Below are 20,513 nucleotides of genomic sequence, written 5' to 3'. Positions count from 1 at the left end.
TGACAGTTTATGACAAATAGTTCAACAATTTTGCATGTAATGGCTTATGCAAGGAACTAATGCCTAGATGTTTTGAGGGGTAAGACTATTCAACAGAGAACCATCTACTATATTTTGATCAACATGACATGAGCAATTGAAAATGTGGAAAAAAGCTGACACTTGTACATTATCAATTGCAATATGTACAAAAGCAATTGCAATTTGTTCAAAGGAATAAGAAATTGCTTTAATGATGTGCACAAGTGACTAGATGATTTGGAATTTGTACAAGTAGTATCAAGAATTGCACTTTTGATCTAAGAAATGCACCAAAGCGACTGAGAAAAACTGTAATTAGGAACAGGAGAGGGGGAGAGAGGAGGAGAGGGGGAGAGAAAGAGACCGGGAGGAGGGGGAGATTGCATGTAAATGTGATCGGAAACTGTTGACAAGCCTGAGAGGTGTGATTCACAGAGCCTCAACCAGACATAACACACTCTGACTGGAGGCGTCATGACGGTGCTGCCATCTTACTCTGCTTTTCCATTCACACCCTTAGACTGGTGTTGCTCATCAGAGAGCTACTGTAGATATACACAGATGTAGACACAGACAGATGGAGGAAGAGGGGATGGTGGCAAAGCTACAAATTAATCAATTTGTTTCTATAAAAAAGACAGGATGGAACACTTCATGGGAAATGGGGCTGATTGTGTTTATATCTGAAATATCTGCAGTAAGCTAGGGCATTCCTGAAGATGGACGGTGATGGATTGATGTAAGGAGGAGAAGATGTTTGTGGAAAAAGTTGAATTCACCACTTTATTTAATTGAATCATCCATCATGTTGAAATATATTCTGTGTACATTACAGCATACCTGAAACAGGACATCAAGGATTCAGTTATAAACATAAATTCATGCCTATGAGTCATGATTATAATATATGGGCCCAAATCCTGTAAAAACATGAATTTATCTTAAACACATAACCATGGTTGTATTTGTCCCTGTTGCCAAATATAATTCCCAATCCTTCTTAAACAAGAATTTGATGTATCACCCCTTTCCTCTCTGGGGCGAACATCTGTTATTTTACGAACTAATTCATGAGTAGCTGGTTTATTCCCTATACCATGTTCTAGCCTTACAATAATGACTGATATCCCTCATGTAAATGACAGGAAACAGGACATTCACCAGTTTATCTGACAGCCCAGTTAAATATGATTTATGGATCAAAGCTGTCCATTTGAAATGATTTCCCCTGCAGTCTCTGGACTCCTAACTGCATATTTCTGTCATATCTGAACAACTAAGCAGATATACTTGGCCAGTTGGCCTTTCACTGTGAAGGTTGAAGGCAGAACATTTATCTCTGTCTTAAACTACGAGTGGACATCGAGCAGACAAGCTACTGTGGCTGGCCGGCTAACTGTTTCTCTCCTAGGATGTCTTGATTTACGAAGTATTTCTGAAGGTCGACCTAATGGAGAAAATAAAATCTGGTTATGGATAGACAAGTCATGGATAGACAAGTCATTTCAGCACACATATTTACTGGCTGGAGAGGAATTGCTACTTTTCTGATGAAAGTCAGATGGAACCCTAGCAAATATCTAATAAATGGAGAATAGACAGGTAGCATGTCACACACAGACATAGAGAGAAAGAGAGAGAGAGAGAGAGAGAGAGAGAGAGAGAGAGAGAGAGAGAGAGAGAGAGAGAGAGAGAGAGAGAGAGAGAGAGAGAGAGAGAGACAGAGACAGAGACAGAGACAGAGACAGAGACAGAGACAGAGACAGAGACAGAGACAGAGACAGAGACAGAGAGAAGCAGAAGGGAGCTATCATCAATCATAAGTCTGTCAAATGTTTCCCTATTGTCTATACCTGCCTAATGTGCCTAACATGAACAGGACATATACATTAGAAAATAAACCTGTTTTATATCATATGTCTGCTCCATAAATCAGTACACAAAATATCTGCCTTGGAGAATTATTATAACACAGCGAGAAAATAAACAGAGCCTTTTAGCTGTTCAGGCAAATGTTGATTCGCTGTGCTTCTTTTAAAGGGGAAATGTATGGATGTGTGCTGTCTCCTCTAGAGAACACTGCTAATTCCTCTAAGGAGGAAAATATACTGTCTGGGAGAGCCGTAAAGAGTTGGCTCCAGATTCACCAGGAGCGCGGCCCCGACTTAGACATACTCCACTTTATTTATTAAAGAAAGAAAAGGTTGTTACATGATTGTTTCTCTTCTACTGTACTTGGTCAATTACGGTAAAGTACTCGGTATCTACAGTATATGCCGGTTACAGTGTATATATGCCTGCTACCAACCTCTGGTAAATGGTGGAAACTTTTTTATAAGAGTTTGTCCTCCTCACATTAACCTCTCTCTACTATGACCTGTCCCCCCCTAAATCCCTTTTTCCATTCTCCTTTGCCCTGTCAGCATTTTCCATTTGTAACTCCAGTACAGTACAGTACAGTACAGTACAGGTTAGTGCCAGGTAAGCATCTGGGGAACAGGAGGTTCTTCCCAGCTAATATTGGCAACATGACATGATAAGTGCTCCACAGACGGCCTGTGCTGTCTGCGGCTGGGCCTGGCAGTGACAAACAGACAGGACTATAAGAGCTCACTGCTGTGGGTCAGAGTTCCACATTACTGACAGACTGCCACCATGCTGGAGAGACTGGCCTTCCTGCTGCTGCTGGCAGCCTACGGTGAGTAACACACCTGCCTCGGAGCACTAAGGACAACATAATGCTAATACAAACATATAATCATGACTTCTGACATGGCCATTTACATGTGTTTCACGGGAGGATAACAGTCACAAATTGTCACAATAACATCTGCGCAAATATATCATGCTACTAACCGTGGATGGTATGTTTCCCAGCATATGGGTGTGGTACTCCCACCTTCGAGCCCAACACCAACAGGATTGTGAATGGAGAGGATGCCCGCGCCCATAGCTGGCCATGGCAGGTGAAAACAGTGAATTACTTCCCTGTATAAGTCCATTGAACCATACATTAATCATGTTTGTCATTAACTGTTGTACTCTCTGTGCATCTGCATCCTTAGATTTCAATGCAGGTGAAGCATGGCAGCCGTTGGCATCACACCTGTGGGGGCACTCTGATTGGCTCTCGCTGGGTCCTGACTGCTGGACACTGTGTATGGTAAGTGCCAGTATGGGTCCAGAGAATGGAAGAATTAGGTATTACTAGAGAATGTGAGTAAAAATAGGTCATTGAGGTCACAAATGTGAAGCAGAACATTGGTAAAGTATAACTATAGCATAAGTCTGTAGATATCATTAAAGATAATGTTTCTCTGTGATGTTTGGCGTGTCCTCCCCATGCAGGCCTGGAGATGTGTACCGTGTGGTGATGGGAGAGCATGACCAGAGTGTACAGGAGGGAACTGAGCAGATCAGAGACGTGCTGCGTATTCTGGTTCATCCCGACTGGGACATCAACATGGTCGCTGCTGGGTGAGTATCCATCTGATAGACCAAAAAATGCTGATGACACAGCAACAGCTAGCTATTACTATTACCATCACTACCATGATTAAACTAATGCCACTACTACCACCAATAGCAACATTATGTCTTCAAGAACAACATAGGATACCGCAACTGTAACCATAATATGCAAACTAGCATGAATGTGGATGACTACAACTATAACAACTAATTTTGTTTTCTCACAGAAATGACCTTGCCCTGCTGAAACTGGACAAGGCTCCCATCATGAATGAGAACGTTGGTCTGGCTTGCCTTCCTAAGGCAGGAGAGATCCCTGCTCATGGAGACGCATGCTTCATCTCTGGCTGGGGAAACCTCTACAGTAAGATATCACATTATGATACATCATTCTTCTCTGTGTTACGTATGATCAGATAGATAGATAGATAGATAGATAGATAGATAGATAGATAGATAGATAGATAGATAGATAGATAGATAGATAGATAGATAGATAGATAGATAGATAGATAGATAGATAGATAGATAGATAGATAGATAGATAGATAGATAGATAGATAGATAGATAGATAGATAGATAGATAGATAGATAGATAGATAGATAGATAGATAGATAGATAGATAGATAGATAGATAGATAGATAGATAGATAGATAGATAGGGGCCACCCATATGAAAAATATATGAATGCACTAGTGTAAGTTGCTTTGGATAAGGGTCTGGTAAATGGCTTTTATTATATGTTTGGCTGTGTGGAGACTGTGGGCTTGTGGCATGTGAAGTTTCATTTAAGGCTATATTTGCCACTGTTTATGTTAAGCCACACAACAGTTTTAAAGGGATAGTGCGAGATTTTGGCGATTAAGCCCCTTTTCTACTTACCCAGATTCAGATGAATTTATTGATACCATTTTTATATCTCACCGTGCAGCATGATAGCTGTACCTGTAGACTTCCAGTCACTGTGCTAATGCTAGTTAGCAATGGCTCATGAAACTACATTCAATTTCCTTCAAAATGCACGCAGTTTGGTATCCATTAATCTGTCTGACTGAGTAAGTAGAAAAAGCTTTTAGTTGCCAAAATCTCACACTATCCCTTTAAGATATATGGGGTGTGGACATATACAATATAAGCCTGTTAGTGAATATGATACATAGACATACTGTACTGTATACAGATGTACGTAGGATCATAATTTGGGCCAGTTTGCTACAGCAGAAAATAATCCTGCAGCAACAGGAAATGTGAATTATTATGTGAATTATAATTAATGGAAATTTTTTGTAGGGGTTGATACATTTTTCTTTGGGCAAATTAAGGCTGACATTTTAAAGTGGAATTTACAAACTTTAGAAGCCTTTTTAAACCTTGAATACACTACAAGTTAGCATTTTCTGCTGTGCAGGAAAATTCTCAGCAACAAAAGAGTGATCAAATGAAGATCCTACATCTGAGGCCTGTGTTTATGTTCTAGTGTATAGTGTCTAACTGTACCCTCCCTGTCCTGTTCTAGCCCATGGTCCCATGCCTGATAAGCTGCAGCAGGCCCTGCTGCCCGTGGTGGGGAACAGTGTGTGTAGGCAGAGTGACTGGTGGGGCATGGTGGTGAAGGACACCATGATCTGTGCTGGAGGGGGTGAAGTGTCGGGATGCAACGTGAGTCTTGAAATATCTTGAGATCACGTTCTTATGATAATACAGTAATATTACTTTCACCATAACCTGTATTTCATAATAACCAATGTTTGTAAAACACTTTCTCTCTCTCCCCCTATCCCCCTCCCCCCATCTCTCCTATCCCCCTCCCCCCATCTCTGTCTACAGGGGGACTCTGGAGGTCCTCTGAACTGTAAGGGTGCTGATGGTAAGTGGTACGTCCAGGGCGTGACCAGCTTTGTGTCCTCTCGTGTCTGCAACGAGGTGAAGAAACCAACCGTCTTCACCCGCATCTCAGCCTTTACTGACTGGCTCAGCAATGTAAGTCCTGTAACAATACAGTTCCCTCTCACCTCTGACCTATAACATGCTCACCCACTGTTCTCAGATCTGTGTAATGCACAACAAAGTAACACATGATTTGTAACATACAAAACATGTTTTTCTTATCTCCTCCTTAGACAATGCTTTACTATTAAGGATCCTACAGTATCTCGGAGGCCGGCAGATGACCATCTTGTAATAACGCCATGAATACATTTTGCCCAATAAATCATATGGTACCATGGTTCAGATTCTGTACCTCTTTTGTGTTATTTATAAAGGGGGGGGGGGGGGGGGGGGTTGGAGGGGAATATAATATTTTAGTGGCTACATCTGTGGTGAGGAGCATTGTGGAGGGGGATAAAGGTAATTTGAACATATGATGACCTGGTGGTCACATGCTGGGGTTAGTTAATATATTGCTACATTAGGCTTTTAGATATAGTAGTCTAAATTGCACGTTTTCTTGCGCAGTATTTTAGTGTAGCCTATCACGAAACCTTGCAATATAAATCATTCATCATTCATCAGCAGGGCCGTAAACAGGATCTGAGTTTTATTGAGGTCCATCCAATAAATGTTAAGAAAGTTTAAGCTCATTTACTGCATTTCTATATAAATGTAAAATTCTAAAATGGCCCAACCACTATCACATTGGTTACTGTAGCTTCATTCACCTCAGTCAATCTACAAACACATAGCCTATTAGCTATACAATTAGCCGGTACACATTAACTCACATTAACTCAGCACCAGGATTAAAAACTATAATTTAATGCGTACAGAGGGATCTGTTAGCAGAAAAAGTATTTTATTATCAAAAACGAAAGAAATGAGTTTGCTTTACAGATAATTATGTTTTTTTTTCTCTTTTTTTTCAGTTTTACAGCGTATTTCCTGCAATTCTACACATTGCCATGGGGTGGGGAGACATTTTTGCAGTTTAAAATGCTAATTTCCTGCAATTCTACACATTTTGCCATGCCTTGCAAAAGTATTCATCCCCTTGGCATTTTTCCTATTTTGTTGCATTACAACCTGTAATTTAAATGGATTTTTATTTGAATTTCATGTAATGGACATACACAAAATAGTCCAAATTGGTGAAGTGAAACGAAAAAAATTACTTATTTCAAAGAATTCTAAAAAATAAATAACGGAAAAGTGGTGCGTGCATATGTATTCACCCCCTTTGCTATGAAGCCCCTAAATAAGATCTGGTGCAACCAATTACCTTCAGAAGTCACATAATTAGTTAAATAATGTCCACCTGTGTGTCATGATCTGTCACATGATCTCAGTATATATACACCTGTTCTGAAAGGCCCCAGAGTCTGCAACACCACTAAGCAAGGGGCACCACCAAGCAAGCGGCACCATGAAGACCAAGGAGCTCTCCAAACAGGTCAGGGACAAAGCTGCGGAGAAGTACAGATCAGGGTTGGGTTATAAAAAAATATCCAAAACTTTGAACATCCCACGGAGCACCATTAAATCCATTATAAAATTTTTTAAAGAATATGGCACCACAACAAGCCTGCCAAGAGAGGGCCGCCCACCAAAACTCACGGACCAGGCAAGGAGGGCATTAATCAGAGAGGCAACAAAGAGACCAAAGATAACCCTGAAAGAGCTGCAAAGCTCCACAGCAGAGATTGGAGTGTCTTTCGCAAGCCACTGTCTCTGAGTGAGGGTGACTAACAAAATCTAATGGGGGCCCCCTGAAGGTCAGTGCCCCTGGGCACATGTCCTGCGTGCCCGGTCTGTAATTCGGACATGATTAGGCTACTACAAGTTTAGATAGCTGGCTAGACTAACTATCTACCAATCAAATGTTTGTTTTACTGACATGGGCTAATTGAGTGACTGTCAGTGAGTGACATATAACAACTGCTAATGCACAACCAAGTTTCGAAAATGCACCTTGTGTATTCTATTCTCATAACTCTCAACAGTAAGTTGAAACCCCACTGAGTAAAAAAAACAAAAAAACATATATATATATATATTTGAAGAAATTACTGAGGTCCGGACCTTGGTGTCCTCATATGTAGGCCTAAATATGGCACTGTTCATCATTAGGTTTACCGGAGATTAGCGTATATTCACACTCCATGAACATTTGCAATCACATGCTTTTAAGGTGAATGTGTCAAGAAACTATACCTGTCAGCGTTACTTTTGTTCTGTCTGCGTTTTTCACGTTCCTGGAGAAGAAGCGCCCCAAGTGGAAGTGGCGACCGACTGGCCACCATTCCGGGGTCAAGGCTTCATTCCTAATTTCCCGCGTGATCTGAGATAAACGAGCGGCCGTCCATATAGAGCTCCTTCGAGGGAGCGTTGCTGATCAATCACCGCCGAGGCCGGAGAAGTGGCAGCGTCGGCTACCCTGCCATGGAGCGGGAGGGAAGAGAGCGGAGTCGGGGAGTATGGGAGGGGGCCAGTGGCAGGGGGAAGGGGATACATTGATGGTGATGGCTAACCTTGACTTTAAATTGCTACGACTCGCCACTGGTTGGATCAAACATGGGAAGATGTGGAAAATAGACCCCCCCCCCCCCCCCCCCCCGGCCCCACCCCTTCCCGTTGTTTTTTTTCTCTGCCAGTATATTACATTTTTCTAAAGTGTTGCTGTGCAGGCCTATGTGAAATGTGTGAAACGATTACCGTCAAAAGGCCTTCAGTTTTCCAGTCAGCAGTTTTCTACTCAGGCAGAACCCTGTGATCAGGACCAAGTGTTAACCGCAGTGTGGTGATGTCACTTTAAATAAACCTTCGCCCCTGTGCAACCTGCAGTGCTACCAACTATTATGCTACATAGCCTGATCCTATAGCTCCATGCAGGATTATATTTGGGATGACAATGACCTATTACAGTCATTTGTATGCCTAGTAGCTAGCCTATATTCTTGTTTCTGCGGTAACCTAACTACCCTTTAGTGTTCCTTTCCTGGAGATAAACTCCACAGTATAGACTACATACACAAGTACAACAGTATACAGTACAGTATGTCCACATCCACATGGAAAACATTGTATCACTGGATGGAACATTGAAACATGCCCTGAGGTGTCATGTGACAGCTGGTTGGGATACAGTTCTACACACAACGGGGGGGGGCAGATACTGTACCTCGTGGGGATGCAGCCTGCTGCTGGGACAAAAGGAGCTAGGCTACACAATGCCGGGGCTGTGGGGGTGGGGGTCCAGATCTGTTGCCAAGTTAACACTCAACACAGCTGAAACTATGAATTAACTGGACCAACAAGGATAAATATTAGTCCTAACATGTAACGGCTATATTGTGCTCTTGCTAGGCTAAATTATGCTCTTTTGTTATGAGAGAAAGTAAAGTCACCTCTATCTACCAGATGTACCACATCTCGGAAACATGAATATACAGAATGTTAAAGTTTTGCAGTGAGTCTGATTTGTGTTTTTACCAGTCATTCATCACCCTCTGCTGGTGATCATGGAAAACTCAGGAGCTGGATTCATGGCTATAGATCGAGTATCGATCGACTACTTTAAGGATAGACTACAGCGCCATGAGGACAGAACCGTAGCTACATATGAGGACACCGAGGTCAGAACCTCAGTAATGTATACTGTATATACACATATTATTATTATCATTAATATTTATTAATTTTTACTCAATCTGGGTCTCAATTTACTGTTGAGCGTTAGAATAGTAGAATAGCCGTTTTCCTCTTGTTATATGTCACTCACTGTCAGTCACACAATTAGCCCATGTCAGTAAAATTTAGATTGGTAAATTAGTCTAGTTAGTCTAGCCAGCTATCTAAACTTGTAGTAATCATGGCCGACTTACCGACCAGGCATGCAGGGCACATACCCAGGGGCCCTGACCTCCAGGGGGCCCACATTGACTTTGTTAGTCACTCTCACTCAGATATCATATTAACATGGCATAAGTCATTGTAAAATGTGTACATTTGTTGGAAATTCGCTTTTAAAACGGCAAATATGTCTCCCTACCCCATGGCAAAATGTGTAGAATGCCAGGAAATTAGCTGTAGAACTGCAACAGCAAAATAAGTTATGTAAAGCAAACATATTTGTTTATCTTTAGTTAATAAAATACATTTTCTGCTAACAGATCCCTCTATGTATTAAATTATAGTTTTTAATCCTGGTGCTGAGTTAATGTGAGTTAATGTGTAGCGGTTAATTGTATAGCTAATAGGTTATGTGTTTGTAGATCGACTGAGGTGAATGAAGCTACAGCAACCAATGTGATAATGGCTGGGGTCATTTTTGCTTGTTTTTGCTGTTCACCAAATAGCGTTTCAGAGTTTTTTAATTTGATAAAAATGCTGTAAATGAGCTTAAACTTTCTTAAATATCCTTGGATGGGGGGAGGGGGCATTCTGTGGGACCCTACTACAACTCAGACCTGGGCTACGGCCTGCATGAGATTGGCAGAGTAGCACTACTACTCAGTGGAGCGTAAGTTAGACGTTTTTGCTGAATAGGTCAGTATTTCTCAAGTAAAAAAAATGTGCATTAAAAACTAGTCAGTGCACTGCATACAGTCTATCGAGTCGGGAAAGTCTGGCTGCGCGCTCAGGACTGATTTCTGAGAATAATAACATGTCTACAACTTCATCATCTGCAAGCTGTCAAACTATCGTAAATTTACACGCTGTATCAGCGCCCAAAATCACTTTACTAGCTAGTTAAGTTCCAACTCTGTGTTTGTCAATGAAGCTAGCAAGTAGTGGCTAGCAGGCACATTGAGCAGCCAAGCCAGAATCAGCTTATCAAGTCACTGGCAAGTGGCAACGTGTGTGCTTCGGTGCCATTTTGTTTTTTACAGGTCGCGGGGGGACACAAGATGCTTGCGAATGGGTTTGGAATATTGACAAGTTGCAGTTGGTATACAAGTGCGCTCTGATCGTCTCAATCCTCATTTTGCCCCAAAAAGTGGTAGACTCGAGTGATTGACACTATCAAACACATCAGCAAGTGGCCACTCCATGAAGGGCTTAGGGGCAAGGGTTATTTCAACATAGCATTGGTGACGTGTTGCCTTAAGTAAACAAGTCTGAGGCGCTGCATAATGGGAAGGTCTGTCTCACTGTCTGGAGGTTCTGGCAGCAATGATTGGATAGAGCGCACGCAGCTGATAGATTGCAATCATCACAGCTGCTTCTCTCGTGTTAGTGGGCACTGGGCAAGTAAGTGGGCATAATCTTAATCCATACCCAACCCTCCAGTAAATCATGACAAACTCACTTACAAAACTTCATTTTGGACGAGACTGACTTTATGACCAAAATTATCCTATTTACACTTTGTAGTCAAACACTATAATTTCTGACTCAAATCCATGCAACATAGGCAGTTTCAAACCAGAGAAGTTGGTTCTAAGAGGCAGTTGACCTTTAATCCCAAACCTGTAAAGGTAAATGAAGAGTGACTGTGCGTGCTGATACGGCTAAGTAGTTTCCCGTCATTCCAAGGCAGTGTTGTAGTCCTACATGGTGACCTTGACTGCAGATACCGCCTCTCTCTCCACAGCCTCTCAGGGTGAACTAGTTGAGACGAGTTCTATCAACTGAGAGTGTTTATGGCTTTATGGACAGCTAATGGAGTACTATAGGGCTGGCTTGCCCCTGGTGATAAGGAGATGAGAGGGCAAACTCTCTAACCCTGTCAGGACTACAGTGCTAGTGCAGCAGACAGATAGCTACGCAATATCAACTCAAAGGCCCTCTGGGCAATCATTAACCACCATTCCGTAATCGTACATTACCGGATAAATTAAATAAGATAATTTCAGATGCAATGCTATTTTGAATATATAATTTGATAAGACCTCTTAGAAAAATTGATCATTACATGCCAAAAATGTTGAGCATGGTCACGTTTTAGCACACTTTATTGTAAATGATCATATAGTCATCTCAGTTTTAATCCTTTCAAATAAATATTTTATTAGAGTGTGGGTGGAGGACCAATCCATGCAGGGTAAAGGTTATGCCACAGTTCAGCTGACCTCCCACAGAATGTGGGACTCCTTAAATCATATGAAAAAAACAAATTGCATCAGTATCCATGGTTAATAAATGACTGGATGAATTGTAAAACACACTCACAGGGCGGCAGGTAGCTTAGTGGTTAAGAGCGTTGTGCCAGTAACCGAAAGGTCGCTGGTTCTAATCCCCGAGCTGACTAGGTGAAAAATCTGTCGATGTGCCCTTGAGCAAGGCACTTAAACCTAATTGCTCCTGTAAGTTGCTCTGGATAAGAGCGTCTGCTAAATGACTAAAAATGTAAAATGTTTCTGTAGTATTTGATGTTACCTGTTCGTCATGAACCCTGTGTTAAATGATGTGTATTATAGGGCAGCAGACAATCAACCTCACTTTACAATATGTAGAGCGTGTAACTTTCTTTTTATACAGGTCCTTGAAATTGAAATAATGTGTGCACTCAGAAGAGTGCAAGGACATTTATCGTGGGACAGTATACAGACATCGTTTTTGAGATAACAGGATCTGGAATGGGATAAGTCTGACGGTGCCAGTCCTTAACAATAAAGGTACTTTAAAAAAATATACTGACAATGTGAAAGTCTTACTGATTGAGACATTTTAACTTCATTCTAATCAAGCTCAAAGGTAACTGTCACACTTACATTAGGCATATCTTCTGGTCATTATTCCAAACACAGGAGCAAATATATGAGGTGAACGCCCCAATACTAATCACCTGTAATGGAAGATAAACTATAATGCCCACCAGGGGCAATTATCATACCAGTATCTGTTTGTATTATTTGCATTGCAGTAGTAATAGTAATCATCTGTGAGATAGGTCTTGTGATAAGCTGTAATTATGACATTCTCATCAGTGGGCATCTCCATGACATCATGATAAGAACATTAGTTACTGTCATAGCCACTGTATGATGTCATCGGACTACAGATAAGAACATCTGATGCAATATTTGTTGTGCTTGGTCCCTGTAAATCTAAGATTTGGAGGCAAATGTTGCAGTTGCTTATGATATGGTCAAGCAATAAATGTTAAAAAGTTACTTATGAAGCCAGATCAATATTTTGGGTCAAGAGCATCAGCAACAGTCTCAGCAGATGACCTTGCGTTTTGCTAATTCAATTTCAGATGTCAGATCAAAACAGATAATGGTATGCTGTCCAACCAAATGTTTGTTATTAGAGAAGTCAAAATAGTTATTAATACCATTGTTTAAGACATTTTCAATTGTCTTTACTATTTACTACTATATATAGAAAATAACATTATTTTCATAATTATTAACAAAATTAATAATGGCAAATGGATTTTTCCGTAACTGGGAATAACCTTGATTGAGCATTTTCCATTGATTGGGAGTTGGTTGGTTGTGTGGCTAGGAATTTCAATAGCCATTAATCACAAATCAGTCACCAATGAATTGTGTGGTATGTAGCCTTGAACTGAACTACACTTGTATGGACTCTACAAAGTTTAGAAAGCGTTCCACATGGATGCTGGCCCATGTTGGCTTCAATGCTTCCCACAGTTTTGTCAAGTTGGCTAAATGTCCTTTGGGTGGGGGATCATTGTTGATACAAACGGGAAACCGTTGAGCGTGAAAAACCCAGCAGCGTTGCAGTTCTTGACACAAACCAGTACGCCTGGCACCTACTAACATATCCCATTCAAAGGCACTTACATTTTTTGTCTTGCCCATTCACCCTCTGAATGACACACATACACAATCCATGTCTCAATTGTCTCAAGGCTTAAAAATCCTTCTTTAACCTGTCTCCTCCCCTTCATCTACACTGATTGGAGTGGAATCACCTGGTCAGTCTATGTCATGGAAAGAGCCGGTGTTACTGTTTTGTTTACTATGTGTATGATGGCACAAACGAGGACATGGATACCTTATCCTAAATACATTACAGCCTTCCTCTCTGCAACATGCAGTAATAAACAAATGTGTTTCTAATTTTTTACTTAGATTTCAAACAAAAATCAACAATTGATGCAAGTGACCAGCTGCTACTTAATGGTTTCAAGGGTTGGTCAATCAAATATCAACCAATATTGAATGTTGATTTGATATGTGTTTGTTAATTTGTTGTTTTTTACTGTACAACATGCAGGAAAATGTAGCTACAGTTCTCTTTTCATATTCCAAGTCTTAAGTCCAATGGGGGTGGTTTTCTTGATCAAAATGCAAATTCTTAGATGATAACAAACCCAATGAACCTGTGTTTATATGCTGGCACACCATTTTTATGGCATCATTTTATTGCTCCCTAAGAATAACAAAGAATTATGATGATATCTGTATAATAATTTACCAAGACATAAAATAATATTTGTACCTTTTACTTTCAAAAGTTATATATATTTTATTTGTATTTTTATTTCACCTTTATTTAACCAGGTAAGCCAGTTGAGAACAAGTTCTCATTTACAACTGCGACCTGGCCAAGATAAAGCAAAGCAGTGCGATAAAAACAACAACACAGAGTTACATATGGGGTAAAACAAAACATAAAGTCAAAAATACAACAGAAAATATATATACAATGTGTGCAAATGTAGCAAGTTATGGAGATAAGGCAATAAATAGGCCATAGTGCAAAATAATTACAATTAGTATTAACACTGGAATGATAGATGTGCAAGAGATGATGTGCAAATAGAGATACTGGGGTGCAAATTAGCAAAATAAATAACAATATGGGGATGAGGTAGTTGGGTGGGCTAATTTAAGATGGGCTGTGTACAGGTGCAGTGATCGGTAAGGTGCTCTGACAACTGATGCTTAAAGTTAGTAAGGGAGATAAGAGTCTCCAGCTTCAGAGATTTTTGCAGTTCGTTCCAGTCATTGGCAGCAGAGAACTGGAAGGAATGGCGGCCAAAGGAGGTGCTGGCTTTGGGGATGACCAGTGAGATATACCTGCTGGAGCGCATACTACGGGTGGGTGTTGCTATGGTGACCAATGAGCTAAGATAAGGCGGGGATTTGCCTAGCAGTGATTTATAGATGGCCTGGAGCCAGTGGGTTTGGCGACGAATATGTAGTGAGGACCAGCCAACAAGAGCGTACAGGTCACAGTGGTGGGTAGTATATGGGGCTTTGGTGACAAAACGGATGGCACTGTGATAGACTACATCCAATTTGCTGAGTAGAGTGTTGGAGGCTATTTTGTGAATGACATCGCCGAAGTCAAGGATCGGTAGGATAGTCAGTTTTACGAGGGCATGTTTGGCAGCATGAGTGAAGGAGGCTTTGTTTTGAAATAGGAAGCCGATTCTAGATTTAGCTTTGGATTGGAGATGCTTAATGTGAGTCTGAAAGGAGAGTTTACAGTCTAACCAGACACCTAGGTATTTGTAGTTGTCCACATACTCTAGGTCAGACCCGTCGAGAGTAGTGATTCTAGTCGGGTGGCCGGGTGCCAGCAGCGTACGATTGAAGAGCATGCATTTAGTTTTACTTGTGTTTAAGAGCAGTTGGAGGCTACGGAAGGAGTGTTGTATGGCATTGATGCTCGTTTGGAGGTTTGTTAACACAGTGTCCAATGAAGGGCCAGATGTATACAAAATGGTGTCGTCTGCATATGCTGTGTTATCTGTATCACAAAGATACAGTAGATTGATAGGAGTGTGCACATGTGAGCGTGGATGCCTACGTATGGGTGTTTTGTTTCACTATCCTTGTGGGGACCAGAAGACCTCGCAAGGATAGTAAAACAAGGAACATTAGGACAAGTGGGAACATTTCACTGATCCCCACAAGGACTGTTTTAGATTCAGAGGTTAGAGTTAGGGTTACAATTATGGTTAGAATTAGGCTTAGGGTTAGATTTAGGGTTAAGGGTTAAGGTTAGGTTAAGGGCTAGTGGTTAGGGAAAATATGATTTTGAATGGGAATCAATTCTTTGGTCCCAAAAGTATAGTAAAACAAATGTGTGTGTGTGTGTGTGTGTGTGTGTGTGTGTGTGTGTGTGTGTGTGTGTGTGTGTGTGTGTGTGTGTGTGTGTGTGTGTGTGTGTGTGTGTGTGTGTGTGTGTGTGTGTGTAAGTGAGTGAGTGAGTGAGAGAGCGAGAGAGAGAGCGAGAGAGAGAGATTTGATTAGCCAACTTTGATTCATAGTCTATGGCATAATGTATTCAATTTGTACATAAAGAGGTATTGTAAGACTATAATGTTTTAGATTTTCCTTTCCTCACAGTTGCGATAGACTGTTATAATCGTGTGATAATGACAGTTAAACCCTTCACTTCTGTATGATTCAGGTTATTTAACTGTCACATACTGTCAGAGCAGCCCGCTTGGAGTTTGCCAAAAGGCACCTAAAGACTCTCAGACCATGAGAAACAAGATTCTCTGGACTGATGAAACCAAGATTGAACTCTTTGGCCTGAATGCCAAGCATCACGTCAGGACGAAACCTGCCACCATCCCTACGGTGAAGCATGGTGGTGGCAGCATCATGCTGTGGGGGTGTTTTTCAGCGGCAGGGACTGGGAGACTAGTCAACCATCTAGGACAACCATCTCTGCAGCACTCCACCTGTCACACCCTGGTTCTGGGACTCATTATGTTGAGCCAGGGTGTGTGCAGTCTATGTGTTAATGTTCTATGTTGGGTGTCTAGGTTGTTTATTTCTATGTTTGGTCTATGACTCCCAATCGGAGGTAACGAGTGTCAGCTGTCGGCTCGTTATCTCTGATTGGGAGCCATATTTATACTGTGTGTTTTCACCTTGGGGTTGTGGGTTTTTGTTCCATGTTTCTGTCAGTGTTGCAGAGGACTTCACTATCGTCATTTGTTGTTTTTCGTGGTTGCTTTATTAAATAAAGTCATCATGTTCACTCCACGCGCTGCGTATTGGTCCGCTTCTTCAGACGATCGTGACAGAAAAACCCACCATCAAAGGACCAAGCAGCGTATACGGGAACACCCGCAGGAGAGGACGCTGGTGGATGTCCTCCTCGGCTGGGGACATATTACGCAGGAGGAGGCCGTCCGGTACCGGAGGGCGATGAAGGGGGAGAACCTGGCAGGAGAGGAGCAACGGCGTCAGCAGGGCCATCGTCGGATGGACGAGAGGCAACCCCAAAAAGGTTTTGGGGGGGGGCACATGGCTTGGGCGGCTGGGCAGCAGGAGGCTGCCACAGGGAGACGTGGAGAGAAGGCTATCGGATTACGGGAGCCATTGGCGAGTAGAGGAAGGGAAGTTGTTGCGGCACGGCGTGAGAGACTGATGTGTGTTACCAGTCCGGTCCGGCCCGGTCCTGATCCTCAGTTAAGGCCAGTGGTGTGTGTTCCCAGTACGGACCGGGCTGTTCCTACTCCACGCACCAAGCCCACGGTGTGCGTCGCCAGCCCAGCCCGGCCTGTTCCTGCTCCACGCACAGAACCTACGGTGTGCGTCGCCAGCCCAGCCCGGCCTGTTCCTGCTCCACGCACAGAACCTACGGTGTGCGTCGCCAGCCCAGCCCGGCCTGTTCCTGCTCCACGCACAGAACCTACGGTGTGCGTCGCCAGCCCTGCCCGGCCTGTTCCTGCTCCACGCACAGAACCTACGGTGTGCGTCGCCAGCCCAGCCCGGCCTGTTCCTGCTCCACGCACAGAACCTACGGTGTGCGTCGCCAGCCCAGCCCGGCCTGTTCCTGCCACCCGCACCAAGTCTACGGTGTGCGTCGCCGGCCCGGTCCGGCCTGTTCCTGCCACCCGCACCAGGTCTACGGTGTGCGTCGCCGGCCCAGCCCGGCCTGTTCCTGCCACCCGCACCAAGCCTACGGTGTGCGTCGCCGGCCCGACCCGGCCTGTTCCTGCCACTCGCACCGAACCTACGGTGCGCGTCGCCAGCCCGGTCCGGCCTGTTCCTGCCACCCGCACCAAGTCTACGGTGTGCGTCGCCAGCCCAGCCTGGCCTGTTCCTGCTCCCCGCACTAGCCCTGAGATGCGTGTCCTCAGCCCGGGACCACCAGTTCCGGCACCACGCACTAGGCCTTATGTGCGTCCCCAGGGTCCAGCATGCCCTGTTGCTTCTCCCCGCACTAGCCCTGAGATGCGTGTCCTCAGCCCGGGACCACCAGTTCCGGCACCACGCACCAGGCCTATAGTGCGTCTCGGCCGGCCAGAGTCTGCCGTCTGCCCAACGGCGCCTGAACTGCCCGTCTGCCCAACGGCGCCTGAACTGCCCGTCTGCCCAACGGCGCTTGAACTGCCCGTCTGCCCAACGGCGCCTGAACTGCCTGTCTGCCCAACGCCGTCTGAACTGTCCGTCTGCCAAGCGCTGCATAAGCCGCCCGTCTGCCATGAGCCTTCAGAGCCGTCCGCCAGACCGGAGCCGCTAAAGCCTTCCGCCAGACAGGATCAGCCAGAGCCTTCCGCCAGACAGGATCAGCCAGAGCCTTCCGCCAGACAGGATCAGCCAGAGCCTTCCGCCAGACAGGATCAGCCAGAGCCTTCCGCCAGACAGGATCAGCCAGAGCCTTCCGCCAGACAGGATCAGCCAGAGCCTTCCGCCAGACAGGATCAGCCAGAGCCTTCCGCCAGACCGGATCAGCCAGAGCCTTCCGCCAGACAGGATCAGCCAGAGCCTTCGGCCAGACAGGATCAGCCAGATCCGTCAGCCAGCCATGAGCAGCCAGATCCGTCAGCCAGCCATGAGCAGCCAGATCCGTCGGCCAGCCATGAGCAGCCAGATCCGTCAGCCAGCCATGAGCAGCCAGATCCGTCGGCCAGCCATGAGCAGCCAGATCCGTCGGCCAGCCATGAGCAGCCAGATCCGTCGGCCAGCCATGAGCAGCCAGATCCGTCAGCCAGCCATGAGCAGCCAGATCCGTCAGCCAGCCATGAGCAGCCAGATCCTTCAGCCAGCCATGAGCCGTTCAGCCAGGATCCGCCAGAGCCGTCCAGCCAGGATCCGCCAGAGCCAGCCAGCCAGGATCCGCCATTGAGTCAGGTGCTGCCCCTTATTCTGGTGCTGCCCCTTAGTCCGGTACTGCCCCTTAGCCTGGTGCTGCCCCTTAGTCCGGTGCTGCCCCTTATCCTGGTGCTGCTCCTTATCCTGGTGCTGCTCCTTATCCTGGTGCTGCCCCTTAGTCCGGTGCTGGTCCTTAATCTAGTGGGGCTAAGGTGGAGGGTGGTCATTTGGAGGAACCTACGTAAGCGGGTAGTGACTATGGTGGGGTGGTGGTCTAGGCCGGAGCCAGAACCGCCACCGAGGAGGTATGCCCGCCCAGCCCTCCCCTGGTTGGGGGTTTTGAGGCGCGGTCGCAGTCCGCGCCTTTAGGGGGGGGTACTGTCACACCCTGGTTCTGGGACTCATTATGTTGAGCCAGGGTGTGTGCAGTCTATGTGTTAATGTTCTATGTTGGGTGTCTAGGTTGTTTATTTCTATGTTTGGTCTATGACTCCCAATCGGAGGTAACGAGTGTCAGCTGTCGGCTCGTTATCTCTGATTGGGAGCCATATTTATACTGTGTGTTTTCACCTTGGGGTTGTGGGTTTTTGTTCCATGTTTCTGTCAGTGTTGCAGAGGACTTCACTATCGTCATTTGTTGTTTTTCGTGGTTGCTTTATTAAATAAAGTCATCATGTTCACTCCACGCGCTGCGTATTGGTCCGCTTCTTCAGACGATCGTGACACCACCAATCAGGCCTTTATTGTAGAGTGGCCAGACGGAAGCCACTCCTCAGTAAAAGGCAAATGAAAGCCCACTTGGAGTTTGCCAAAAGGCACCTAAAGACTCAGACCGTGAGAAACAAGATTCTCTGGTCTGATGAAACCAAGATTGAACTCTTGAATGCCAAGCGTCACGTCTGGAGGAAACCTGGCACCATCCCTACAGTGAAGCATGGTGGTGGCAGCATCATGCTGTGGGGATGTTTTTCAGTGGCAGGGACTGGGAGACTAGTCAGGATCAAGGCAAAGATGAACAGAGCAAAGTACAGAGGGATCCTTGATGAAAACCTGCTCTCAGGACCTCAGACTGCGGCGAAGGTTCACCTTCCAACAGGACAACGACCCTAAGCACACAGCCAAGACAATGCAGGAGTGGCTTCGGGACAAGTCTCTGAATATCCTTGAGTGGCCCAGTCAGAGCCCGGACTTGAACCCGATCGAACATCTCTGGCGAGACCTGAAAATAGCTGTGCAGCAACGCTCCTCATCCAACCTGACAGAGCTTGAGAGGATCTGCAGAGAAGAATGGGAGAAACTTCCCAAATACAGGTGTGCCAAGCTTGTAGCGTCATACCCAAGAAGACTTGAGGCTAAAATTGCTGCCAAAGGTGCTTCAACAAAGTACTGAGTAAAGGGTCTGAATACCTATGTAAATGTGATATATTTTTTATTTATTTTTTATATAAATTAGCAAAAATGTCTAAAAACCTGTTTTTGTTTTGTCATTATGGGATATTGTGTGTAGATTGATGAGGGGAAAAAATTGTTTAATCAATTTTAGAATAAGGCTGTAACCTAACAAAATGTGGAAAAAGTCAAAGGGTCTGAATACCTTCCGAGGGCACTGTACACTTTCAACAAGCTACCACCAGAGAGCAGTTTTTCTCTATTCAGAAGAGTAATAGAGAACATTACACACAAATGTGCCAACTGACCCACCCAACTGACATAAAAATAAAAAAATCTAGATAGGCTACACCTGCATAAGGTCTGAATTAAATTTGCAAAGCACATGTGAACACGTCTATAATTTCCGTTATTTGAATAGGACTACCCTAGTCTATTCTCAATCAAAGTGTAGCCTAATAAAATATAATTCACTGAAGGGCAGCAAATATTCTAATATACTGGCCTTTTTTAGATGTTTGAAAATCATGTTGAAATCATCAAGGTTATTTGGTTAGGCCTAGTTCATTTGCAATTTTTCTTTTCGGCCTGTTCTGAGATTGACTGAGGCTACTCTCATCCAGCAAAAATGAAAACGTTTATGACAGTCATTAGCCTACTTTTTTACCTAGTGAAAACAAAGTTTAAAAAACCCATGCCAGAGTAGTAATA

General features: G+C 44.1%; 1 protein-coding gene across 1 annotated transcript; it reads left to right on the top strand.

The window, feature by feature from the left end:
- Positions 1 to 2,636: 2,636 nt before the first annotated feature.
- On the top strand, positions 2,637 to 5,722 carry LOC311148577 (proproteinase E-like). Its single transcript, XM_084185561.1, has 8 exons — positions 2,637 to 2,719; positions 2,899 to 2,987; positions 3,087 to 3,184; positions 3,370 to 3,498; positions 3,720 to 3,856; positions 5,012 to 5,154; positions 5,323 to 5,475; positions 5,616 to 5,722. Exons 1-8 carry the CDS (start codon positions 2,677 to 2,679, stop codon positions 5,631 to 5,633), a joined length of 810 nt encoding a protein of 269 aa, XP_084041687.1. The 5' UTR covers positions 2,637 to 2,676; the 3' UTR covers positions 5,634 to 5,722.
- Positions 5,723 to 20,513: the final 14,791 nt, after the last annotated feature.

This window comes from Coregonus lavaretus (assembly GCF_964263955.1).
Source record: "Coregonus lavaretus genome assembly, chromosome: 21".
Classification (NCBI taxonomy): domain Eukaryota; kingdom Metazoa; phylum Chordata; class Actinopteri; order Salmoniformes; family Salmonidae; genus Coregonus; species Coregonus lavaretus.
This window is presented reverse-complemented; position numbering and strand designations above follow the sequence as displayed.

Bases quoted from the DNA above. Each gene is read 5' to 3' on its own strand.
- LOC311148577 (XM_084185561.1), top strand. From the start codon at position 2,677: ATGCTGGAGAGACTGGCCTTCCTGCTGCTGCTGGCAGCCTACG. The intron at 3,185-3,369 runs GTAAGTGCCAGT...CTCCCCATGCAG, and splicing joins ACTGCTGGACACTGTGTATG to GCCTGGAGATGTGTACCGTG. The intron at 3,499-3,719 runs GTGAGTATCCAT...GTTTTCTCACAG, and splicing joins ATCAACATGGTCGCTGCTGG to AAATGACCTTGCCCTGCTGA.